The sequence below is a fragment of the Pithys albifrons genome, chromosome 4, assembly GCF_047495875.1.
Source record: "Pithys albifrons albifrons isolate INPA30051 chromosome 4, PitAlb_v1, whole genome shotgun sequence".
Taxonomy (NCBI): Eukaryota; Metazoa; Chordata; class Aves; order Passeriformes; family Thamnophilidae; genus Pithys; species Pithys albifrons.
The window spans coordinates 73,668,884-73,695,784 of NC_092461.1; the positions used below are offsets into that span (position 1 = coordinate 73,668,884).

General features: G+C 40.4%; 1 protein-coding gene across 1 annotated transcript; it reads right to left on the bottom strand.

Annotated features, from left to right (window-relative positions):
- Positions 1–1,198: 1,198 nt before the first annotated feature.
- Positions 1,199–7,315, bottom strand: LOC139670965 (transthyretin). Its single transcript, XM_071553122.1, has 4 exons — positions 7,203–7,315; positions 6,262–6,401; positions 3,179–3,314; positions 1,199–1,483 (listed from the first exon to the last, which is right to left on the bottom strand). The coding sequence occupies exons 1-4, from the start codon at positions 7,269–7,271 to the stop codon at positions 1,376–1,378; spliced, it is 453 nt and encodes a 150-aa protein (XP_071409223.1). The 5' UTR covers positions 7,272–7,315; the 3' UTR covers positions 1,199–1,375.
- Between the last annotated feature and the right edge of the window lie 19,586 nt (positions 7,316–26,901).

Consider the following 26,901-nt stretch of genomic DNA (forward strand, 5'->3'; position numbering starts at 1 on the left):
GTTTTGTTTTTTGATGACCACACCTATATGAACATATTTAGGTTTTATTTTGAGGGCTTGTCATAGCCCACTGCAATTCAAACCTACTGGTTTTCAAGCTCCAGGAACAGCAGGATCACATGAAATTTCCATGCTTTAAGATGTGTGCTGTTTTGAAACTATTTGAACTGTTTTACAAGAGTTGTGTAATTATAGTAGTGTCCAGAAGTCCAGGGAAAAAGTAACCAAATAGTGAAATGTTAAAGGCAAGCTTTTGTAACTTGTGAATTCACTTGGTATGCCAACATTCTAGCAAGCTCTGAGTGTAGAGATAAACTCCAAGGTCAGTTACAAATGAGTGATGACTGTGATTTCAGTATCTTTATAATTTTTGTAATGTAGTTAAACCCCAATTCCTCTGCTTCAGGATGTTTTAAATACAATAGGCCATGAGTCTACAGAAATCACTGCTAAAGCCCTCAAAGACTTTGTTCAGTTTATCGGCAACATTATTTGAATCACAGTCACTCTACAGCTTAACTCTTCCCATTTCTAAAAATATGAGGAGAATATTAAAATTATGCTTCTGTTTTAGGACTTCTGTTTAATGTTGGCTAGAGATTTGACTTATTAGAGATTTAATTGGAGTACACTGGAGTAGGGTAGCCAGCTGGGTTATATAAAATAATAATTTTAATATAAAAGTTGTTAGAAACAGTGCTAACTGAAATTACTTCAGAACTTCCTAGGTTGATTGAGCAGCAAAGTTCCTTTTGAAACATCAAAATGTTGAGGTTTACCTGAAGTTTTAATAAAAGTACATAGATTTTAACTCTTTCAGTTCTCTGGACATACATATTTAAACAGTTTCTGCATTGTTTTTTCTGCTGCTAGGTATTCAGAATTTCACCTACTTACCCTGTGACCTAGTAGAGAATGGGACCATCTCTTCCATGTGTAAACTAGGAGTAGCATGAATGACTTTCTTTTCTTGAGAACATGTATTTAGTAATATTTTTGTAAGGTAACACTACTCCCTAAGTTTCTTATTTTGAGCCAGTGCAATTGGTGAGACTTTTTAAGATGGTGGAGGAAGGTAACAACTAAAATCAGATGCCATCTTGTGTGTGTTTTTCAGAAGTCCTTTACACTTCAATGCAAATAAAAAAAAGTCATGATACCTTAGAACACAATAAAACTTCACCAACAGAGTCAAAACTGTTTTAAAGAAGTAATATTTTATTGACTTGTCTGAAGTTTGCAAGGTTAAAAAAAGGAAAAAACCCACAATCTAATGTAGCAAAAAAGTTATGTATTAGCAGTAGGAAAAACCTTCCTCCTAAAAGCCTATGATAGTTAGAGTGGAGGAGAGTTTTTGTGTAAGGACAGTACATGTTTATTCCTGGGGATCAGTGACAACAGCAGTGGTTGAATAGGAGAAAGGACTGAGGAGAGCGGCAATGGTGTAGTGGCGGTGACCAGAATCATTAGCAGTGAACACCACCTGGAAAAGAGAAAACTTGTGATCATGATCAACAACATATGTTCAAAACTACCATATTAAGAACTAAGAAGTACATGTCATTTTATCTGCAGAGTACTTAAGGGTAATGCTCCCCATAACTTTGTGATGCTTGCTGAGGACTGAGAAATTTGAGAGATTTGGACTGAGGTCCACAAAGAGCCTTAGTGCAGTGAAGCTAGGTGGAGCTAACTACACCTGAGCTGGGCAACTACTTTGTGATATGGAATGGGAGGATGAGGGGGAGGTATCTCAAATGACCAATAAGAAAGACAAGAGTGAAATTCCACCTAGTAAATTTAAATACCACTTCCATTTGAAGTGTTCAGACAAAGTACAAGTTGGAGCCCAAAGCTGCTTTCTGTACTTCAGTGCCCCCTCCTGTTTTTAACACCACTGGAGATGAGTCAGTTCTTGCATTAAGAACTGAGTGGTTGGACTTACCAGAATGAGGAGAAAACCCTTGCCCTAAGACAATTCTAATTTGCTGCTCTCCAAATCAGTCCCTTGGAGCTTGGAACACCCAGTTGCCAGAAAATGTTGTTAGCTGGGTTAAGCTCCAGCTTTCTTTGGCTCTTGTTAGCCTATTACTTGATTTATTTTTCTAAACTATAACATACTTTCTACAAGAGGACTAGAGAGTTCTCTCCTGCTTTCCAGTTCTGTCAAAGTCTAAGCTCTTGGGATGTGAGGACTTCAGTTACCTTTTACACAGACAGAGAGTCATTGAACTCTACTTACTTCCCAGGCTAGTTTGTTGGCCTGTAGGCTGTTACATCCAGGAAAAGCTTATTCAACAGCCTAGCTGGAACAGTCTCAACCAGGCACTTTTAAGCACCTTATGAGTTGAAGCCCTTACAACTTTCAGACACCCAAATGATTAGAGATTACTTTTGAGGTTTGTTTATTTGACCTAAATCACCCAAACTGCACCTCAGACTTTTATGGACTTGGGCTTCACTCATTTGTTTTAGTCTTCCACAGACCTTCATAAACTTGTGGTTTAAAATGTGCGAGAACACTACCAGAAGGCATTCCAGACTACTTAAACTGGGGACCCTCAAATTTAATGACTCATTAAGCCTGAAGAATTTAAACAGATTTTTGAAAGTGCTAAGTACATGTAGTAGAATAGAACACAAAATAGATCAGTATAGGCCTGAAAGCAAAAGGAGGGAGAGCACATGACTATATGGCTGGCCTACTCATGAAATATGAGTATCAATGAAATAGCCAATTTTTCCTTTCCCACTATGGTTATTTCTTGATATTTTTCTGCCTTCTTGTTTTAATTGCATATTTTAGTACTGAACACCATTTAAAAAAAGGCACACCAGAAAGTATTGGTTTTTCCTATAATTACAGATTTGCACCTTTTTCTTGTCTACTTTTGAAGAATGTAGCTCTTTTTGAACAAATATCCCTGCTGGTATGAATTGGTGAACGAGCACAGCTCCACTTTGGAAGAGCTGTGTCAGTATTTGCAGGGAAGTTGGCTACTTCCTTTGGCTTAGTTGGCTATTTACTGCCTTTATTTGCCCAATGTTATGTGGCAGTGAACCATTTCACTGAGTGATGCTGCTCCTTCAGTATTAAAGGACTGTAGTTGTTCTTTTCAGCTGATGCTACTACACAGGCAGTGTATAGAGATTATTAAGTATCTTTGCAACTACTTACATCAGCATATTCATGGAATGGAGAAAGCCCAAGCCCCTTCCAGTAAGAGCTGGTGTCAAACTTAACCATGTAGATTCCTTCTACAAACTGTTCTTCTGTTGTGAGCTCATGGATCTCCCCATACTCTGTGGTTTTCCTGTAACGATAAAATATCTGCATAAATATTTTATATGTTTATTTAGATGCTAATCAGAAACAGTCAGTGTGGCATATTAAATAGCAGAGGTGCCAAATTCTACATTGAGCAGTTTCGAATAATCTGAAATTATTCCCTCCTTCTGTGTAGTGTATGTTTCCAGATTGCAGAATCTGCTATTGCTACCAACTCACCCATATACATCACAAATCAAAAGTGGCTGGATTAAGGTCCCTCTTAGTATCATGTTTAAATTGTACCAAGTGCCCAGTAGAACCAAATGTTAGTGTCTTAGGGAAAGGACTGTCGTGATGAAAGGCAAGATGCCAAATCTCAAAATAAAATTAAGGAGACAAAAAAAATTTTAGTGGAAAATTATTTTGTTCTCTAGATATTGGCATTGAGACTATAGATTGTATGCCTATTCACTAATATGATTTTATGTGATCCTGAGTGGTAGTGTCTTGAAAGAGCAATTTAGCGTCATAAGATTTTATTAATGTGAATTACAATGCTTTGGTCAGAGATCAAAAGCCTCTTCCGCTGGGTACCATATAAATGAGGAACAGGAATTCCCAGCTCAGAGATTACGTACTTGTCTTGTAACTGTGATGGTTTTGCCCCCCCTTGGGGGAGGTTGGCAGTTAGCTAACTCAGACCAATTCAGTAACAAAACATTGTGGGTGAAGGAAGTCCAGAAGCAATGGGAAAGTATAGCTGACATTGCACCTTATTTGTTTGAAAAGGGAGATTTTCAAGCTTTGTATGACAGCTGTTTAAATATTTATATACTTAGCTCCTAAACACTGTGTATCTCTTTTCCCTCTTTCTGATTTTTTAACCTTTGTTTGTTGGTTTGTTTTGTTGTTGTATGTAGAAAATAAAAAAGCTTGAGGAGGAAGAGAGGAAGGGAAGAAAGCATTGCTTATCTGAGACAGAATCAGTTGTGCTATCAGTGCTTTTTTCCCAGTCACTGTCAGTTTATTTGTTATCTTTGGTTAATGGCGGTGAATGAAAAAGACTGAACGACAGGCCTTTTGCTTAAATTAACAGGTAGCAGAATTGAAAATGTCATGCTAATTTTCATGTTTTCTTATGTCAACACTGACAAAAGTCTCACTGGTCCAATACAAGTGTAATCAACTGTATCCAGAGCAGACTAAACCTGCAGAGAATCCAAGCCCTATTTGAAACATGTCTCACAGGTAATTTGTGAAGTGAACGCATCTGATTTCTTTTGGTATAATTGGTAATTCCTGGATTAATTGATATTGTTTTACTAAAAGGAGGAAGGACTCATTGGCAAGTGTCCATGAAACTGTGAAACAGAAGTGTTGAGATACTGCAGAAGTGTTCAGAGAACAAGTTAGCAGTCCACATACTTCTGCCTACAAGTTGGATAGTCTAGACACAAACCAATTAAACAGAAAAATGGTGTCTGTCTCGAAATCTTTATCCAGACAAAAAAGTTTTAATTTGAAAAAAATTTGAATGCAGCTAGAATGGTGCTTTCCCTAATGGGTGCTGACCCAGAGCTGCAGACATTAACCATCCAGAACAGCTGGGAAACTGGAAACAAGAGTTCATTTGAAAAGGCATGCCCACTACCAGCAGTTAATGGCACTTTCTTTATTTTTGTCATTAAGTGGTAGCCATTCAAGACAAGTGGTCTCACAAGGAAAGCCTTCAGCGTTACTGCTGCCTTGACTGCCAACAGGACAGTGTGTGATTCAGAGCCTGGAGGGGCTTAGCACAAGGCAAAGGATGCTCTACATTCAGTGGTGGTAGAAAAATGCTGCAAGTGATTCCTTCTGAACAGCACTTGTATTTCTGTCTGAGTGGGGTAATAAATACAATATGATTGCTTATTCTTAATAGGATGTGGACTGCCAGCATCAGTTGTAAGATGGACAGTTAAGTTAAAAAATCTGTGCTTTTCCAGCTTAGTTACTACAGCACCAGCCTAGACTGCAACCCTTATCCTCTTTTTCACTATCTGGACCTTAGTTATATATTGTGGCCAGGTTAAATCAACATTGTCTGTACAATGATGTTTATGAAATCCTAGGATACACACTGGACTGAGATAAACTATACTCTCAGATGCAGACTTTTGAGGAAATATCTTAGGAACATGAACTATTATTTTGGAGTTAAAAAAAAAGAGTGTTGGAAAACCACTTCAAATATGCTGCAGTCTTTTTTTTCATGATTTGCAACCTAGGCTGCATGAAAGCTGTGTTTGGTGACTGCAGCTCTTGAACTACATGATAAGACCTAAATTTCTAAAAACTTGTGAGGAGTGAAAAGGTCAAAGCTAGTCATGGGAGCAGCTCACATGGAATCCAAATCACATGCTTCCCAGGTCTCTGTGCCCTAAAGCCTTCCTCAATATGAATCCTTTCTTGCATATTTTTACCTAGTATCTCTTCTTGCATATTTTTAGCCAAAGTAATTTTTAAACAAGCCTCTTAATAAAGGTGGCTGTTGCTATGTGAACTCCCCCCACCCCTTAAATACCACTATTCCAAATTCAACAGTTGTTAGGTGTATTTGCTGAATTCCATAAAGAGGATGAGCAAAGTAAAAGCAAGCAAACAAAAAGGTAAAAAAACTCTTCTATAGATATTTGTACAAAGTGTAACTTTTCCATATGTATTTGATAGGTACTGTAACTTCAAAATATTATTCATCTGACAGGAGTATTCACAGATTGTGTTCCTGGACTGCATTCATATTTTCACCTGGTCTAACAGAGGGAAATGTGGCTTCCCCAAAGGAAGAAAATTGCAATCATAAATGAAAACCTGGTTCAGAGAAGTGTCATCAGCAAAAGTCAAGAGTATCACTGAAAGCAGCCTTGTTTAAGATGCAAGGCAAGGGAAAGGTCAAAATTTTTCTCAATTGCTTACCCTTGAAAATGGCTCCATAAGACCACACAACTTACCCAGTAGCAAAGTCCTGCCAGCTTCCATCCTCAGCCTGTTTAAAAACTTTAACAGCTACATTAGATGCAGGACTTCCTCTGACTGCATCCAGCACTTTCACCATAAGAGGGCATTTGGAATCAACAGAGCCATGGGAGACCTTGGGGAAAGGAGAAGTTGTATAGAAATTATTCACCAGCCCTTCAAAAACCTTTCAAAGAAAAGATGGATTCTAATTGCAGAATAACCACTCAATTAAAACGAATAACCACTCAATTAAAACAGAATTCTTTGCCAATTGCCATTCAAAGCTAGTTCCCAAACATCTATTTCTTAAGCCAAGTATCTTAGAGCTTTATACTGATAACCTTATTACATGTAGGCACACACAAAGTGCTTGATGAATATTTAGAGTTGCATATGGCCCTAGGAAAATTTTATAAAGTATACCTTTATAATGAGATCACAAATAAGAAAATAGAAAATTCTTACAAGTGTAGACAGAGTATGTTAGCCAGGGAAACCAAAAAAGAAATACTTATGACATCCTAAGGTTGAAAGAACATCCCTTTCTTAATATTCATTATACTATAACGAATCTTTAGTCATACTTCAAAAATATTTTTTAATGTTTTATAGCACTTGTTTGGTAAAGAAAGTAAAGCTGCCTCTTTGTTGAAGATGTGGGAGGTGAGTCATGAACAGACAAAAACAGCCAGAAAAAAGGTCACATCTGCTAGTTCCCCTACCCTTCCATAATAAATTAAAACAGATGGGCAAATGGCAAAAATAGTTGTAAGAATTCTGATGATGCTACTTAAAAAGACCCAAACAGTAGTAAAATAATATTGCAGCAAAGCCTGTTGGTTACAGAACTTCATGGATGAGGAGGATGCTAGTCATCTAGAAAATCTAGATTATCATTCTTGTAATGATTGGGTTTGAATACAAAAAAACTCACCAGTGGTGCAGCTTCAGAGAAAAATACCAGTCCAGCTAAGAAAACACAGAGCACAGAGTGAAAGGCCATTCTGTTTGCTGTTAGTGAGTCTTGGTGCCAGCAGCTAGGAGCTGAGGGGATTTGGGATTTTATAGCCAATCTGACAACAAAACAGGCTGCTTATTGGGTGCCCATATGACTCCAAAACTGCTGATTCTGATTATTTGCTTAGTAAATAGCCCAATCCTAGAGTCAGTCCATGAATAGCACTGCCATTGAAGTCAATGAAAGGACTGCAGGATCACTAGAGCAAAGAAAATAAGTAATGGACACAAACATGACCCTTGCCTGGGGAGATTAGACTCGTAGAAAGCCCTCCACAAAATAACGCAAATGACCTTTGTTTACCCAGAAATCCAACCAGTTCTAGGACATCTTCTTTACCTTGCCCTCAGATTGTGCATAATATCCCAATGGCTTCTCTGTGCCTGCCCCTTGTTTCTTCTCAATGTATTCAGTGCTTTCTGAAGATCAGATCTGATACACGAATGCAGACTCAGTATATGGGTGATGGAGACTGTTTGTTGTTTGGGTCAAGCAGTGCTAAGGGTCCTTGGTGGGAGACACATTCCCTAGCAGTTCCCCTGCTTGTTGGAAAGGAGCAATGTTTTTTTTTGAGACCTAATTTACAAAGGACCTGACAAAATCTGCCACTCACCAGAAGTTCCTAATGATTCATCTTGCCCAATCTTTAGGTAGACATTGACGTCTCCTCTTGGTCACTGGAATCTGTCCCCTTGGGAAGCTAAAGATATCAGAAAAGTGCCATGAGTCCTCTCATGCCTGAGGTACCCGAGAAGGAGCCAAGGCAGCTATCATAGGCTGGTAACTTATGTTAACATCTGGCTAACATTCTAGTTTTCAAACTCTTATTATGCTGGGAATGTTATTGTTATGCTCTGAAATGTACATTTCAGAGGTTTTTCAGTGGTGAACTTAAGCCACAGCCTAAGTTGGGAGAAGTCAGCTGGGGGAGTTGGCATGGTATACCTGGGTTTCTTCAGCTGCATCACATAAAAATTTCCATACTGTAGCTTGTGGTAGTTGAAAAACAATGAAACAGCCCTGTTTGACATTTCCTTCTCCCTGTGTCCTAAACAACCGTAGTCTATACTTCTCAGTAGCTGGCACACTTATTTTTTATTGATTTCATGGTATTCTAAGAAAAAGCACTTTTGCCCCCTAACTTGGATAAGACTATGATGAAGGTCTTAAAGAGAAATCATGGTAGGCATTGTCCAGTGACTTTCATGCCTTCAGGCTGCTTTATGCAGTTCTTCTTTCCAAATAAAGTTGGCTTTTGAAAAAAAAAATCTATAATACTCTGAGCTCCTGAACTGGGATCAAAATGCCCTTTGTCCTTACAGCAAAGCAGGCTGATACATAGGTAGCATTCTACACACACTTTGCCTGCATGGAAAAGTCAATGCAAGGTCTCCAAAATAACAAATCATGCTGCAATCTAACACTTGTGCATTGTATTCAGATCTTAGAAAATTAAATTCTGCTCTTAGATATGTGTACCAACTGTTTTGTCTGTTATTTTTCTCTTATTTGTAAATATTTCTTTGAAGCAATACAGCTTTGTATGTCTAGAAGAGAAGTTATCTGTATTCTAGTGCAAGTAGGCTATCTTGTGTTTTGCTATCAACTGTTCAGCAAAGAAATAATACCAAGGAGTTAATTATATTGGCAATTGTCCACATGAGAAATTGCTCTGCTATGGGAGAATTACTTTAAAACAAAATTATTTTCCCCTAGGTTTTCCTTCCAAGTAGCAGCTTCTGAAAAATTGGGTCTACAGGGATAGTACATTTCAGCTGTCCATATCTACTTTGCTTCCCTCTTTTATAATATTGACTTTTTGACAACTCTATTTTAAAGTGCATAAGGAACATGAAAAATTCTCACTCCAAAATGAATTTTTTTTCTTGTCCTTCATTTGCTGTTTTTTTCCAGCTCTCACCATTCCATACATCACCCAGACAGGGATAATATGACTATTAACAGCGGCACCAGTCTGAGTAGACATTATTATTTGTGTATGAGTGAATTGCCATGCATGCATTTTGCATGCAACTAGATTATTTCTGTAAGTTCTAAGACACAGGTGAACTCAGTGAGAAGGTAAAAAAAGTGTCTTTTATATCTCTGATCATGAAGAGTCTAGAATTTATACAGAATTCTATTAAAATCCCGTGTGGACCTAATGAAAGCAATGCTAGGTAGATTTTCCTTCTTCCATTGTTATCCTCAACTTAGTATCACAATATGGTAATATCTTCCATAAATTATATGAGAGGGCTCAGGAATTTGGAACAACTGGCTGAAAAAGATGATTCTCCCTCAATGGAAAATCAAAACATGATTGTGGGAGGGAAGAGAAGAAAGGGATAGGTAACTGCTGAGCATCCAACAAGTGCTGATTGACTGTTGTCTGTTGCTGTTAAACCTTTTCTCTGCAATGGGATTCTGAAGATTGTAAACTAAATAATTTATCCCAGATTAAAAAATATAAGAAGGTGAAATGAAAAGGGGCTGAGCCCTGAGATGTAAGTGGGGCTGAGAAACTAGGCCTTCGGAAGGGAGTAGGGAAGGTGCCATGAAGAGCAGGAAACAGGGCAGCTCCCAGACATTAACAGGATACTTGTTGCAAGGAAAGTGGTGCAACACAGAGTCTTAGCACAGAGCAGTAGCATAAAAGCCCTTTTGTATGAAAAGAATAAACAGAGTCAACTGACTGAAAACTCATCAGAAAGAGATATTTAGGAATTCTGGTGTGAAAGAAGCAGGAGGGTTACATAGCTAATACAGAGATAGCATAAGGCTATCTGGGGTCTAGGGTATATACAAAACCCAGGAGAAGGGTGCTCACCCAGAATACAGGGTGATTAAGGGACTGGAGAAGAGAATGGTAAAGAGTCCCTGGTGTGCACAGTAACCTCAGCTTTATGAAAGCCAAGAAGTATGAGACCCCCAGTTATGGAAAAAATTAGATAATCCTCAAATATGTGAATGCTTTAAGGCTTATCTGAATTCCAAATCAGTTGAAGTTCATCTCTGAAGAATTAGGATTAATGCCTATTTCTAATGAAAGCATGTTCCCTGTTTGGAAGCATTACAGTGTTCAGGTCAAGAGCAAACATGTCCCGCTAATACTCTTGTTTTTGTCAAGGATTTTCCCAGTGTGCTACAGTATTTTTCTCTCTCTTCCATGTAGTCTTACACACTTAGGCTTGTTTTACATAGATAAGCTCCTTATTCTCTGCTGAATTCCCTTCTATTTGACTTTATTTAGAAAGCCAACTGCTTCTAGATGACAAAATGCTCAGACAGGCTGGAATACCCAACTTTGACCATAAAATCTGTAAGCTTCTCCTGTGACATTGGAATGAAAGGGGCTGATAGATGGTAAGCCATTCAGTAATCTGGATAGAATTCCCTAGTACTGTTCAAAGAATTAATGAATGCCTGGGCTCTGAAAAAATCCTTTCTATAGTATAAAGATCTGAATGTGACACCTTCCTTTCACTTCTCTGGAGTAACATTCCATAGGGGCTTACAGGAAAAGACCTGAGATTTACATCTCAAAGAAGTTTGCCTGAATTTTCTGAACTAGAGTCAAGAATTCTTCGAGTTTTACTTCATGTGTCTGCCAGCTGAGTTGCTGTGGCAGAGCTCTGGCAGGTCAGTAGAGTGCTCAATGCGGTAACTGCTTGAAGCCAGTGAGAAATTTTCTGTTGCTTTCACTATTTGCTAATTATATAACATTTCCCCTCTCTGCAAAGCCAGGGATAATGCTTTTCTAATTAATAAATGTGCCCAAGGAGGTTCAAGTTTGAGCATGAACTTCAATTTGTAAAGAATGGCATTAAAAAATGGTGGCATTTCAGGTATGTGTGGTGTTTATATGTTTGTCAGCCTCCTGCTGCCATTTCATTTTCTCTGAGGAGTATGTCTGTATTTAGAGTTTTAATGATCATTCTCAGACTTCTTTTTTCACAGGACTAACAGTGTCTATTTTAATGGAAAGTAAGGATACACTACTGATCTTAAACAGAAAAGTAAGAATATCATCTTTATTTTTTATCCTAAATCAAAGCCAGTTAACTAAAAATTGAGGAATTGTATACTGTTAGGATATAAAAAATCACAGGTTTATCATTTCAAGGTTATGTCCAGGGAGCATCCTGGGACATAGCCCAGCGTAAAAGAAAACAAACCCATCTAAATAGATGACTGTTGCTTTAGGGCATTTGTAGTGTGTGAATTCACGTGGCAGCTGCTCATCTCAACAGGCGTTTGCTCTGAAGTGTTTAAACTCCAAGGTCACTGGGCACCGATCATTACTACTTCATTAGCTACCCGTACAGTCCCTGTGATCCCTCGGAAACAAACTTCTGTTATTCATCTTTAATATGTATTCATGTCTACATCCTAATTTATTAGTCTAGAAAAGTTATTGCAAAAAAAACCCCAAAAAACCCAAAACCCCACAACAATTCAGTTTACCCACAAAACTAACTGAATAGCCTCTTGCAAGCCCTGATGCCTTAACATTTCCTGTGGCTGAAAGATGCTTGAATCTTCCACGAGACCAATGTTTTTAAAGGTCAATCTATTCATTAGTAAAATGATTATGTGGTTTATATTATAAATTTCTTTTTTGAGCCCTTCTGTCAGTGAGACGTACGCAGTAAATCTACAACATGATGCAAATGTTTCTGATGGCAAAGAAAACATTAACAGAAGTCACTATTTTCATATTGTCTTGGCTAGACTCTTTTGGGAATGTATGACATTAATAAAGTGAATTCCCATAAATTGTCAATTTATTCTCAGTGGACTGCAGATGTCAAAAGATTAATTAGATCAGGTAAGAAAAATCTTCCTCTAGTTATAATGACCAAAAAAGGTTCTGTAGGGTTAAATTATAATCTTTTCTTAGATTATATATATTTGCTAAGCTATTGCAGCTCTGTACTTTGCTCAGCATCTTGCTGCTTAAGATTGCAAAATGGTGAGTCTAAGGCACTTCATTTTGGTACCTGAATAGAAATAAGTATGATGAAATGCCTGTTTTTCCATCATGCAGAGCCACCTGGGTAGTCTTCTCGAAAGCTTCTTCAAATTTGCACAAGGCCAAATTAGCAATTGTTTGATGGCTAATCATCCTATAATGTCATTTGGATTACTCCAATCTTTCTTTAGTGGAGATCAGTATAGATAGTAGATCACCACACAGACTCATCTGGATGCAGCTTCAGTGTGAATTGTTGCTGGTGTGTCCATAAGTGCCATTGTACTCTATCATGTCCTGGGCTAACCAGACCGTATTAATCTGCCCCAGCTTGGAATAAGATCCTCATCTGCCCTAGAATAAAATACCCTGGGCATGACGTTGAGCAGGAAGCTACCAAGTTACAGTGACAGTGACACGCTTATGCCTTTCTTTTTATTAATTGAACTGGTGACTGCTTCCTGCCAAAAGCTCAGAGGAAATGCTGTACTAATCATTTTATCTCATAAACAGCGTTCCTGTATCTACCACAGTCTTCACTGAACTTTTGTATCAGCTTCCAAGTACATTTACCAATGTCACTGGTCTGACAAAAACAAATGTCTACTGCATGAAAATGGATCTGACAGGAAATAATCTTGTATCTTTTCAGGGATAAAAAGAAATAGATATTTCAAAAGGGCAGGAACAGAGCAGATCATAACACTCATGTGTAGTACATTAATAACATCTGGATTTTCTTGTGGGTTTTGTTTCCTTTTTCTTTTTTGTCTTTTTGCTCTTCCTCAACTTTTATGAACAAGAATAAAATATACTGCAACATTTCAAGGACAAAACTTGAAGAAGGGCTAAACACTTCTATTCTGCAGAACCAGCAGTGTGATGCACAAGCAGAAGAGGAGTTAATAGCTCTTGTAGAACAACCATTGCTTTTACACTAGCTTCCCTGGGCTAAAAGATCTTGTTAGTTATCCATGTAGTAGATGTGAGAGCTAGCTTTGTGACCATGATAGGAAATACTTGGTGGAGGCATCCTATAAAGAATATGAGTATCTTAGAGATTCTTAGTGCTTCTCATCATATTGCACATAAATTGGGCTAGTTTTGTACTATGTGGGACAAAAATAATTTGTACACTTTGAAATTCAGTGGAATACATGAATCAACAGGAGATAACTGGCAGTAAGGAAAAATCTATCTTCTCTATGCTTTCATATATATAAATATACAAACTCTCCAACATGCTTTCTGCATGAACTGCTGCCAGCCTTACATAATTGCAAACACAGATTTTTGCTTTAAATGGTTGAACAAAGGCAACGTGTATACTTCTCGACGATTAACCTCTGTGGTTATATCCCCCTTTACCTATTGCCAGCCGAACTGAGGACTGAGTCTAATCATACAAAAGATACATGCTCAGTTTATAGAGTGCAAACTTGTGAATAGCTGAATGCAACACTTGCTGCAGAAAAAAATAGAAGTCTTTGCTCCCAGTCTCTGAACTAGGTTCAAAACACCTCCTGTAGCACAAAAATAAAATAAATATCAGCTGATCCTACAACTTAGCTGCATCTATGACTGTTGTGCGACTGTTTTAGATCTACAGTTGCAGCTATTACAAAGTCTTCTTTTGAATTTGAGGTGTGCATTCTATCTCTGCTCTGTGTCCACGTATGTTTTTTTCTGGGAAGCATAGAGCTTGTCTTTCTTGGTCTGCATAGTCCACTGGCCCACCACATACCATGCAGACTTTTTCTGCATCCAGGTATGCTTTATCAATAATGGTAAGAAAGCAGAGACCAGTTGTGTTTTTAGGACAAACTCAAGCAGAACGACAACCACCTTATCCAACAGACCCTCTATGTGTCATGCAGTATGTAGTGTCCAGGGGGTGAAAGAGCAGCTGGCTTACAGCAGCCAGTCAGGTCTCTGCTAGAGTTAGGAAAAATAACTAGTACCTGTATTCATGTCAAACAGGTAGGAAGTTGGACTTCCTGACGCCCAACAGCTTGTGTTACAAACCTGCAGTCCACATAGTGATTTGAAATATTTTATAAATATATTCCAAGTGGAGTGATCCACAGTGCTGGATGAGAATGGAGCCATTGAGGAATTTTTCTCACTGCTTATGAAAAAGAAATGTGGAAGTCAAGCAACTTTTCATGATAAATCATTATCCTTGCTTACACCAATTCCAGCTGGTAGCAGAGCTGTCCTAAGAATCCCTTGATGCTGGATGTTTGTCCACTGAATGCTACATATCAATGGCTTAGCTTCAATAGAAGTCCTTCATATTCATGCTATGAGTCCAAACTCTTCTTGCTTCACTCTAAAATCTATAAATTCTATAATGCAGATTATGCTGTAGAATGTCACAGTAAAACATTCCTAGGATGTATTTTACTTTTGGGACATTTTTCTCCCCACGGTTTGAGTTTGCGTTTTTCAAATCTCTGAGGAATTCATTGTTCTTTGACTAAAGTGATCCAAGAAAATCTGGAGTTCTTATAGTATGAACTACCATTGCTGTACTGGCCCTTCTAGCAGCAGTTCCCAGCTCAGAGTTCATGGACTTCTCCTGCTCCTCATCACCTCAGTGTTCATGCAAAGTTGATGTGGGGGTTGCATGAGGCCTTCTGCCCTAAAGGAGGCCAGGTGATGCCTTCCCTGTTTGTAGGACAGCACTATGGTCCCTTCACTACTACATGATGCAGTGCACAGCATCCCTGAAAGTGCATCACAGCCCATGATATTGGAGTTACTGGAAACCAGCTTAGGGAAATATGTACTGGTAAACTAAATTCATTTAATCCCCTTCATCTCTGTGATTTTCTCATCTAAGCATGATTCAAAAGAATTTTAATCCCTTTCATGTAGCCAGAAAAGGCATCGAGGCCAGCAGCTTGTCCACACCTAGCAGAACAGTTGCCAAATTTATGTTCATATTCTGTCTTAACAAACTCTCAAGTGTGGCCAAACAGACAAGTCCTTAGAAATTCTTGAATGCCTCAAAAGGCATCCTTTGAAATGTCAGATCAAAATCCTTACCCAGCCTTGCTAACTAGCATTCTCCCACAATAGAGAACAACATATTTATGCACTTGCAATGACTTTCTTTATTTTGCTTTCCTTCACACAATTTAAAAGATTCCTTCTGTCCTCAGTATTAGACTTCATTATTGGCTATTTCTTTGTCCTGATGATTTTCAGTGAGCTTGACATCATTAGTTATTGGACTCCTGGTGACAGGAAAAAGCAAATTTTATCTTTTTCTTTAAAGGTGATACTCAGCAAGTAGCTGCTTTAGTCTTTGAAAAATGGTGAAAGAAGCATAGCCTAAGGTCAGAAAAACCAGCAAATAACTCCAGCCTGCAACTATTATCTGGGAAATATTTGACTATAGACAGAATTGCAGATCTTTTATTGGTATCAGCTTGATGAGTCTATTGAAGTTCATCCACAAAGTACAAAAAGTCACATAAAAAGAGAAACACATATTAATTTTGCTCCTTCTTTGTACCATTATGTGAGGAAGGCTGTAAATAGCAGAAGTGTGTAACTGTTAGTCACACTCCTTTCTGTTGAGCAATTTGTCTTTTTTTTGCACTCAGAGCTGGCATGCAGAAGTTGGGAAAATCTCAGTGCATGAAAACACTGATCTATACGTAGCATAAGAGACTTTTTCCCCCCACTCTGGCTTCAGTGCTTGCACAACTGCACGCTGCATACACCCAACTGACTTGTGGATGGTGGGCCTATTTCCTTCAGAGTTCCATAAGTACTCTAGTAAAATCTACCAACACTGGTGTAATTCCTTTGTAAGTGCTTTGAGAAACCATCCCCTAGGGTCTTTTGAAAGCCAGAATTCCTCATCTGTTTCTTTCACCCAGCCACCCAAAATAGTAGAGAAGAGGTAGCCAAGTGCCCTATTTTGCCATTCCTCTTAGGCTGCCTATCAACACTTTCCTGAGGGGACCCTGTTCTGTGGCCCATAGCAGGGCACCCAGCAGTCCTGGAGTTCTGCAGCCCCCTTGGACAGACCCATGACACCATGGTTGGTTTGACCTTGGAATAAAGAGCTCCAACAATCTGGAGCAAAGTCATGTTGTGGTACAAACGGACTCTTAAACAGGGTTCACGTGTCTGGCATAGACAGGTCTTGGCTGCTCAGTTTCAGAGCAAAACATTACTGTAAAAACAAAACAAAACAAAAAGGTCACGTCCTTGGCTGAAGATAAACCCAGCAAAGCAAAGTTAATCCTTTTAAAATGTAAATATTAATTCAAACTCTCATTTTAACAGCACGCTTGGGTCTGTTGCCCTTTGGCTGGAATGCCTCCCCTCTCTCTGCTACTGGGCAGCACTACTGGGATGGGAGCCCATCCTTTCCACAGTACAGGCAACAAATTCCTCAAGGTGGGAGGAAGCTGTCATTGTTGGAGTCCTGTCTCTACAGATCATGACACATGCGAAGGAAAAGGCATCTGAATTGGACTGTGGGGAAGAATCTGCTGAATGTCAAGCAGGGCATGCAGTCTCATCAGCCATTCCAAGACATGGCTGAGCCTGACAGTTAAGCAGCTTATAGCATTTCTTTTAGCTGCCTCTGCCCCCAGACTCATAGCAACATTGCGAAAGATGGTATCTTATCTGACTGCTCAACTCTGTAGTCAAAAAAGCACAGGAAAAGAAAAAAGGTAAGAAGACATGGAAAAAAAAAAAGGTAAGAAGGTGATGGAAAGAAGAGAGGCACCTAAATCTAACACTTTATGTGATGTTTATGAAAATAGCTGAATCTAGGAGAAGGCTGAGGTAGGCTGGCATTCTGTTGGGTGTAGAGTGTCTCTTAAGGATGGAACAATGAGGGTCAATGACTCTGGGCAGGGACCACTGCAGTAGGATAGCAGCTTCCTGCACCACTCTTTGAACATCTCTGTGACACTGTGGATCCCCCAAAATTATGACTGCTGTTTGACCCAGTAGTAAAGAGTAATTTCCAGTGCAGCAGCTTTGGCCCATTTCAGTCCTTTCTTCCACATTCCCCCTTCTTATGATGTATGATTTTAATGGAGACTGTGGATGTGTGTGCTTGGATTAATCCTGAGTTTCTGTGAGTAAAATTTGCTATTTCTTATAAACAATTCTATTTCTCTACCTGAGCTGGACTTTGGGCAACTTGAAGTTCAGGTCTCTGCATAATAGTGCTGAAAGGCACAATATGACCAATACCTGGAAAACTTGCTGTGCCTGCCTGGATAAGGATCTTTTTTCATCTCTGCCCATCAAAGAGAGGAATTTTAAGTAAACCTGGCTTTCCATCCTCAGTTTGTAATTCTGTTGCTAAGTGGCAATGAAAGAAGATTATCGGATCACAGATTAACAGAAACATCTATTCAGTACTCTTGTGTAATTATACATTTCAGTTACTTATTGAGAACTGAGTTTTAGCTGCTGTTCTACCCCAGTCTCACCCCTCTATAGAGTTTTATCTTCAGGGGCTTGCCACTATCCTGATAAACTGGTCCTTCCTTTCCATGCTCAGCCTCTGCACCCTGGAATGGCTCTGCCTACTAGGGTACCCCAAGGGTCTCTGCTCTTAGGGGGTCTCAGAAGTGAAAGTCTACCCTAGTCCTTCTGAGCAATTTATTTTTGTGAGAAAGCAGGAAGAGTATATGAAGAGTTCAGATCTTTCAGAAGTCATACATTTGCTTTCTTCATTGATAGATTCCCTATTTCTTCTTCTATTTTCTCAGCTAATGTGTTCCACTCTCTCAGACAAAACTGCTCAAACAGCTTCTGAAAGTGGAGGAAGACACAAGCCTGAGTGGCCAAGATAATTATTAAATGTTGAGGATGAACCTCTGGGAGAAATGGCTTAGAGCGGGGTTGCAAAGGAACGCTGGAAAGGGCACAAAAATGAGGAAACAGCATAGCTGGCTGGTGTTGGGAATGCCTACAGAAAGGGAAGGAGAAGTCTGGGAAGGAGATGTAGTTAGCTGGGAGGAGAGAGGGTGGTAGTTCACGGCACGTACATTCACAGAAGCATGAGGAACAAAGGCCTCTTTATGTAGGGGAAAACAGTTTAGATTATTTTAAGTAGAAAAGCTGTACCAAGGAGAACCATGTAAGGAAGAGGAGACATAAAGAAGGGCACAGCTCTGTGGGGACCTATCCCTGGGATTTAGGGGAAGAAATGAACATGAGATGAGCATTTAACAGGAGATGGGAAGCCAGTGGGGAGAGGAATTGCCTGGCTAAAATGGAAGTAAAAGGGAGGACTGGCATGGAGGAAGGGGGAGAAACAAGAGCTGCAAAAGCAACAGAAGGGAAGGCTGAGTGGAGGCAGAGAGGATACACTTTCAGGAGGTGATAGACAGGAAACCAGTGTATAGAAAACCACATCTGTGTGGAGTTCAATATATCTGCTTTCTGGGGGACTGGTATTTTCAATGTGTTATGCTTAAAACTCCCAAGGTAGCAATAACTCCATTAAAAATAAGGCTGAAATAACATTTTCTGGGGCAGTCTCTGTTTTAAACTGTAGCTGACATTAAACATATGCTGCCCCTGTGCCTGCTCAAGGCTTTGCCTTTGCTGGACATCCTGCTTTACAGAGCACTTTGCAAAGGAGATATTGGGATTTTTTTTATTTTAAATTTCGGAAGGAATGGATACACATTATACTATTTTTTTTTCTGAAGAGCTTTGTTAATGCTTCTGTCACCCTTCTCTGCTGTAGCTTTGCATGTAATTTGCCTTTGGAAGTAACTGTGCTGTTTTCAAACTGGACACTGTGCTTGCCAAGATCGGTTTTAGCTCAGTGGCCACATCAGGGTAGCTAGTGCCCAGAACAGTGGATCCAAAAATGGAACTTCTCTTGCTGGGATGAATCAGCTCTTCAAATGTAAGGTAAACATTTACTTTGCAGTTCCTATCCCAGAACAAATTTTTCCCATGTATGTTATAGATCTCCTTCAGACTCAGAAAAGAGAATTGGCAAGCTGCAGGAGGTGTTTGCTGCCCTTGCTCTGTTCTCACACAGCACCATTGAGGAGGGCAGGATATTACTCCCTTTCTTTTCTCCTCATCTGAATCCATTAGGATCTGAGGCACAGTTTTCTTTGGGTTTCAGTCTGAACACATAGCATTGACTTCATCATGGCAGTGCCTAGGGAGCACTCCAGAAGCAAGGGCCTGGGAGAGCTTGCCATGTGGAGATGGTGGAAATCAGAGAAGTGAGCAGGCAGAGGGACCAGCATGTACTTCTGAGCAGTGATACACTCAGCCTCTACTTTTGATTGTTGACCTCACAAGCAGCCAGCTTTTAGAAAAACAAAGGTTTTGCCTAGATCGGGTAGGGCCTCTTCTTCTGTAGTCATTCTGGAAGGAATAAAAAATACTTTTCAAAAATAGAGAACATTTTCTTTTCAATTACATAGACATCCTACTGTTTTTGCAGTCTAAATTCCATCTTGGACCAGAATTCTGAGAAAATAAATTGCTTGCACCCATGAAAACTAAATTACTAGGACTATGGCAGCCTTGCTATTTGTCAGAATATTTAGTTATGATGTTCTGACTAATTTATCCCTTACATTGTAATTATGTACATTACCCTATATGACAGCTGTAATTCACAGAAGCTCCTGTTAAAACTACACTTGCCTCTTATCCCAGGCTGAGATCTGCTCAGAAGAAAAAGAAATTTTGGGACCCTCCTGTGGTGACCTTGCCTACATGCTGAGGAAACTACCAAGACAACCCTGATGAAGCAAACACAATAACTGCTTTCATGGTAAATAGGGTCTAGTGTTGACCTTAGGCCAGGTTTAATCTCCTCTTACAAATCTTCCAGAATAGTAAGATGGAAAGAGAAAGAAGCACTGATAAAAGAAAAATTGCTTTCTGTAGAAAACCTCTGAAGAAGAGAGAAAGAAAAAGGGTGGAAAACCATACTGTATTGCATGGCACATAGCCAGACTGTTCTCTTTCTGAGGGGATATCCTGTGTGGGTTTTTTGCAATACTTTTTTTCCCATCCCTTCTTAATTTTTGCCATTAAAAAAGTCAACATCCATAACAGGTCCCTTTCTAAAAGTGTCACTGATAGGTTGTTCCATTTGATTTATGGTAACAGCCATACAGAAACCACCACCCAGTGAACTGTGATGCTGGGATGACTTTTTTTCACTCCTCCTGTAGCTTGACTCATCACCTGTATAAACACAGTACGTGGGCAGAGCTGTCTCAGGTTAAAACTGCAAAGTTGAAAGGAAGGAAAGTGAAGAAAATGGGAATGGAGACATGCTGCTTTGCTCTGGTATTACTTGATAACAGCGATAAGGAAACATACTGCGCCCTCAGGGCACCTTTTGTTAGCTGTAGTTCTAGTAATCAGGTTTAGTATTGTTTCTCTTTCCATTACAGAATGTGTCAAACGTTCTAAAAGAAACATGCTGTAAGTGCTTCCTAAGGGATTCATATTTTGAGAGAAGGAAAGTGTTGGTATGTTCTGAGAACACCTCATTTAAGGGATCAATGACAAAACCTGAAAAATCTTTATTATTTGGAAAGGATTTATTACCTACAGAAAACAGAGCACTAGAAAACAGAGGCTCTATCGCAGTCCAGGACCTTGTCCTGTACTGCCATGGGCTCTTCTGAGCACTGGTTACGTTTTAATCCCACTAATGATGTCTTTCTAACCAAACCAAAAACCTTTCAGACGCAACGAGACTGGAAAGGCCTCATCGAGTGCTGCGTGGCTCTGCGAGGGGTCAGGGCGATTTTTTCACCCGCTCCGCTGCCCGTCCCTCGGAGAGGCGTCTGTGACACCGCGTTTCGGGTGTCTCCGTGTCGCCCTCCCGCACCGGCTCGGCTGCGCCTCTCGCATCCCTACGCCGATGGCAGCCAGCGGAGAGGAGCTGTCCCGGGCTGCCACCTGGTGGCCTTAGGCACCGCTCTCCTCCTTCTCCTCCCACCACTTGGGCGGTTTTGTCCAATTCTGGGAAAAATACCGGGTTTGTTCTTTTTTTAATTTTTTTTTCTGGTACATCTGGTCTGGTTTGGTTTCCGAGACTTTCCTACACAGAAGGAGGGCCCGTGGTATCCTGCGGTGCATCAGGGAGAGAGGGACCAGCAGGTCGAGGGAGGTGCTTCTTCCCCTCTATTTGGCTCTGGTGAGGTCACAGCTGGAGTATTGTGTCCAGTTCTTGGTTCCTCAGTACAAGAAAGGCAAGGCGCTACTTGAGAGGATCCAGTGGAGGTCCACAATGATAATCAAGGATCTAGAGCATTTCTCTCATTAGGAGAGACTAAAGGAGCTGGGTGCATTCAGTCTAGAGAAGACTGAGAAGGGATCTCATTCGTGCATTTAAATATCTCAAAGGCAGATGCCAAGACGATGGTGCCAGACTCTTTTCTGTGGTGCCCAGTGACAGGGTAGGCGGCAATGGCCAAAAACTAAAACATAAGAAGTTTCACCTCAATATGAAGAAGAACTTTACACTGAGGGTGGCAGAGCACTGGAACAGCTGCCCAGTGAGGTCGTGTATTCTCCCTCTCTGTAGACATTCAAAACTCATCTGTTTGTGATCCTGTATAACCTGCTTTAGGTGACCTGGCCCTGGTAGGGGGGTTGGACTGGATGATCTCAAGGTGTGCCTTTCAATCCTAACAATTCTGTGGTTCTTTGAAGGAAATATTTAATGGTTCTGCTTTGTGAAATGCATTACATCTTTGGTGCCTCCTGGGAAGCAGCTGGTTATCTGTTGGTAATAAAGATAACAAACCAATTCTCTTAGTCTCTTTCCAACAACATCAGGAAAAATGTCAGCCATTCTCTGTTGCTGTGATTCAGAAGCTTATCTGTGGTGGCAGACAGAGTCAGACATAAAAAAGAAACCCTTAAAAAATCCTTCTGTCACCAAAGTAAACAAACAAACAAAAATGCTGGAGGCAGATTTCCCTTCCCTTTGAACGCCTGGATTTCTTTTCTAATGCTTCACAGACAAACTTAATGCACTCAGATACATACTGTCAAACTCCAACTCCTCTAAACAAAAACCCACCCAGTTGCTGGATGAGTAGGTGGCACTGTGGAGTATTTCAATTCCTGTTGATCCTTTAATCTGGCTGTAGAGCACAGCAGGAAAAGGTAATGTGGGAGAGAAACAAAGAGGGGTTATCTGAGGGGCAGGGCTTTTCAAAGGAGGCTCTCTTTAAAATGAACTCCAGTGGTCCTAACTGCTAATTTACTTGTGGTACAAATTCCTTCCAGTGCAGAAAACATTCCTCACAGAGTATTTCTGCCTAACACACAGCAGATAATTTTGTAAACTCAGACTGAGTAATATGTTCAGCACATTCTCTTCCAGAAACAATTTTAAAAATAACAGCTACTCTCCTTCTTCCACACCATCACAGTTTCACATTGTCCTTGTCTGCTAATTCCAAGCTTCAGCTGATGCAATAAGAAAGCCTAAAATCATGTCTACAGCAGAACCTCACTACTTGGAAGCTTTCTGCCTTTATTTTCTTGCTTCTCATAGCCCATCAAGAATGTTTCTGTTCCATTCATGTTCTTCAAAAGCATTAATTTTTTTTCTTTTGTCATAGGACAGAATACTCTTCTCAGTGAAAAACCTGAATAGGCTATCTGAGAAATAAGTAAAGAGAATCTGGGACAGCACCATGTTCTGCCCTTCCCTTTGGATTTTGCACTGTGGATGTAGTGTCCCAGCACTGTCCTCTTGCAACTCCTTGCCCACCCCTACCCTACTTGCTGACAGAGCAATGTGAGAAGCAGAAAAGGCCTGAACACTTTGCAAGCACTGTTCAGCAATAACCACCTCATCCCTGTGTTAGCAATACTGCTCAGGTTGCAAAGGAAAAACGTAGCACCATGGGAGCTACTATGAAGAAAATTAACTCTATCCCAGCCAAAATTACTACAATGGAATGCCAGACTGCATTAGAAGTTATCAGTGGGCTTTGTAGGAAGGGGATCACAGTAAAATGGTGACATCTTTGGGAAATGATACACTGAAATACCTCTTATAAGTGGCTTAGTGGGTGTCTTGTAAGTTTAAGATTTTTTAGCAGAATGTTTGTTTAAATATCTCCTTCAAAAGACTTCCTTAACCTCTGAACATCTAACTATACTTTTATATTGACCTGGATTAATTTACAAGTCCAGTTTTACTGTAGTTACTTTCCTAGATCCTATTACTGTGCTATGCTCCACAAGTGGAAGGTACTTGTATCTTCTCTTAAACTGCTTTGCTGGAATTTTCTTGGATTTGAAAGGAGGAGAACACAATGGGAAGGAGTGAAGGTTTAAAGGCAGATAAGTTTTTCTTCTTTCAACTCTACCTTTTGAAAAAAAAAAATCTGTGTCTCATGAGTATTTTGAATTAATCTTATGAAGTAATATGAGCAGAGTAAGCCAGGAAATACAGAAGAATTTATAATGATGGTTGACTATTCAAGTTGTAAGGAAAATTTTCATGTGAGAGAAGACTTGTATTCAGACCCCTTTCTTTGATAAGAGCATCCTAACTAACATCTTCAAGGCTGCTCTAAGGTCACTCTGCTTGGACTTGCTTCACATGATATCAAATATTCAAATGCTCATCAATTCAAAGAACCAGGGTGTGAGAATGATCCTCCAATCCTTGTTCAATACATGTCCTTGAGATCTGTTGCAGCTTTTTTACCTGCTGTAGCCTGGGCTACAGCCATTTATCCCAAATGCAGTAAACTCAAGTACTAGCCAATTCCACTAACATCCCCTGGAAAAGAGTATTTGGGGCTTTTAGGAGACATCAACTCTTTTACCCATCTGACACTGAGTTTAATTTGCTAGTTGCTTCAAGAGATGCCTGAACAACCTCAGACAGAACTTTGACTGATACAGTTTGGTTTGGTTTGTTTGTGTTAGGGAAAAATATTTTATTCCAGTAAAGGCAGAGTGTAGGGAGTTCCAAGTTACCAGGATTATGAAAAATTAAAGATTTATATAGATCTGTTTTTCATATTTCCCACAAAACAAAGGTAGGATGGATGACAAGGAAGATTTTCTTTAACATATATTTTGACAGTACATCTCTGGGGTTCTGATTCAAAAAGAGTGTGAGAAGATTTCTGTCTTTCCTGCTTTTGCAGAAGCCAACCTTGCTGGTTACGGAGGTGTTAGGTGTAAAAGAGGATGATAAATGGCAAAATGGTGAGCCACCCTGCACACAGAGCAAATATGCCCCTGTCAGTACCAGCTGTGTGTTGTTGGGTGTGCATTTTATCAGGTGCAATGCATCATTCGGGAGATTGAATTTGGCTCCATCTAAAAGCTGATGCTGTAAGTACATAATTCCTTCTATTTGGAAGTTCTGCTTTTAGTTTTCTTTTCAAGAAAGGATGAAATAAGTAATTGGTAATACTTACAGATTAAAAAAAAAGAAAAATCTGCCTTACATTAGAGAGACAGTGCTGGGAGGTTTTCATGGGGGAAAGAAATCAAGGGAAGCAATGAAGACATCAGCTTAACCATAGTGGGTGGCAAGAGAATGTGGTGAAAGCACCCAGCTAGGCTGGAGGATGCCCATGGCTATTGCAGCCCTGCCCTTGGTATTCAGCCCAGGGCTTGTGCCCTCCTACTGGCCAGTGCCATGGCACTGCCGCTCAGCTGCTCTCAGCAGCTCAGTGTCTGCCACCATCCTGTGTACCACAGCTGCTCCCAGATGCCCCATCCTCAGCAGAAGGGTAGCTGGCTGATTCCAGAGGTTGGCTGATTCTAGAGGCTGGCATCAAGACCCATCAGCTGTTTTAGTGGTACCAGCACTGTCTGCTCAAACTCCTGCTCTCCCCCAGGGTTTAAACTTTAGCCACACTCCAGAGATCTTGGATAATAATTAGCCAGGGAATCAACGCGGTTTGTTGCTTAATCACTGTGAGGTGATATCTCTGAGTTCTGTTTGCTAGAGATAACAGATCTAAGAGAAATATTCTGATGAAACGTGGATCCTAGGTCAGAAACCAGCTGGGAGCTGAGGTGGGAGGGCTAGAAAACCTCCCACCCCACAGCACCCAGCAGAACAAACTGTCTGCTATTTAGTTTTTCCCCAGCACGTCCATAGCACCTTCTGGATGCATTCCCACCATGTGGCTGAAGACACTTTCTGTTGTGTATCTCAAGGAAATGACTTTCAGGGCAATCTTAAAACCAGTGCCACCACTTTGTACATGTGTCAGTATGCAATAGAAACTAACGAAGTAGAGCAAACATCTGCAAAGTGTGAATCCCTCTCTCCATGGGCTTTCCTAGCTAACACAAGGTAATGTTGGGACTTTCAGCATTTGGCATGTAAAAAATTTTGCTTAAAATTACACAAAAATGCCATTTTGAGCTGTGACTCTGACCCTCGTGCTTCCTTTCATTACAGCCTCAGTGGCTTCACGCATGGGGAACTGTAAAAATGACAGTAATTTCCCCACATGCCACTCCCACACAATACAGAACAGGTACTCATCTCTGCTTTGTCTAAAAATTCGAAGGCTTTTCCTACTTTGGTGTTTTTTCAGGCTGTGGAAATAAAGACGTGGTACAGTGAGGAGAATGGCATGGACCACTGATACCAAATACTGGTACAACTTGTTTTTTCCGTATCCTCTTGGCCTGCAAAACCCAAGACCCTCCAGCACTCGGTACTGCCCAGGGAATTGTCCTTCATGGCAGGCAGACAGCCAGGCCATGGTGATGCTCTATGTGGCAAATAAAGCACCCATTTTGGGTGCAGCATTCAGCATCTGTTCTGCATAGATGATACTGTCTCTCTCTTGAGATGATGGTCCTGAGTTTGATTTTCGGCTGATAGGGTGCTAAGCAGTATGATGTGCCAGGGAGCCTGAGGTGAGGCCTCTTGGAGAAACTGGGAGCTGGAGACTGAAACTGCTTTGTGTGGCTCAGGTGTCATAATGGCTACATTTGTGCTGTTGTTTCCTAGCAGTGACTCTCACTAGAGGGTTGGGGCACTGGACATGGCTTACTGGGCAATCAGGGCTCTGCCCTACATTGTTTTTTTATTCTCTGATGGCTCTCTCTGTAGGGAAAGCAAATACTCTGTTTCTACTCATTCAGTCACACTCCTAATCTGTCCTTTTGCCTCAGGTGAATGCTGCCCTGTTATCCCTTGACAGCAAGACTCTTTGGTCCTGCCAAGAGTTCTTGTTATCCAGTATCCCATCAGCAGCAGCCACCAAAGGAGGATGCCTATGGAAGAGGGTTTTCACACCAGGGCTCTGAGCTATCAGCTTTTCTCATGGCTGGAAGCCACTTCTCTGTGTTCAGTAACCCCCAATGCCCTTCTTTTCCATGCACTTGTGCCTTGAAACTGTGTAAACTCTATCATTTGCAGCTTTTCTCATGGAGTGTGAGCTTCAGCTGCAGGTGTGGTCTGTGGAGCAGGAGACGTGATGATCATTCTCACATGAAGCATCCTGGGCTGGGGGAGCAGTAGGTTCAAATTCCATCAGGAAAAGGCAAAACCCCCAAGTCCTTGGCTATGCTCTGATCCCCCTGAGCCCCAGCTATGGCACAGTGCACAGTGCTGTGTCCTGCACCAGGCCACAGTCCACGTTGGTC

What these genes read in the sequence shown, in the direction of transcription:
- LOC139670965 (XM_071553122.1), bottom strand. Translation starts at nt 7,271, where the DNA reads ATGGCCTTTCACTCTGTGCTCTGTGTTTTCTTAGCTGGACTGGTATTT. An exon ending in TCTCTGAAGCTGCACCACTG is followed by an intron (nt 6,402 to 7,202) that starts GTGAGTTTTTTT and finishes CCTTTCCCCAAG; the next exon opens with GTCTCCCATGGCTCTGTTGA. An exon ending in CATTCCATGAATATGCTGAT is followed by an intron (nt 1,484 to 3,178) that starts GTAAGTAGTTGC and finishes TCTCTTTTCCAG; the next exon opens with GTGGTGTTCACTGCTAATGA.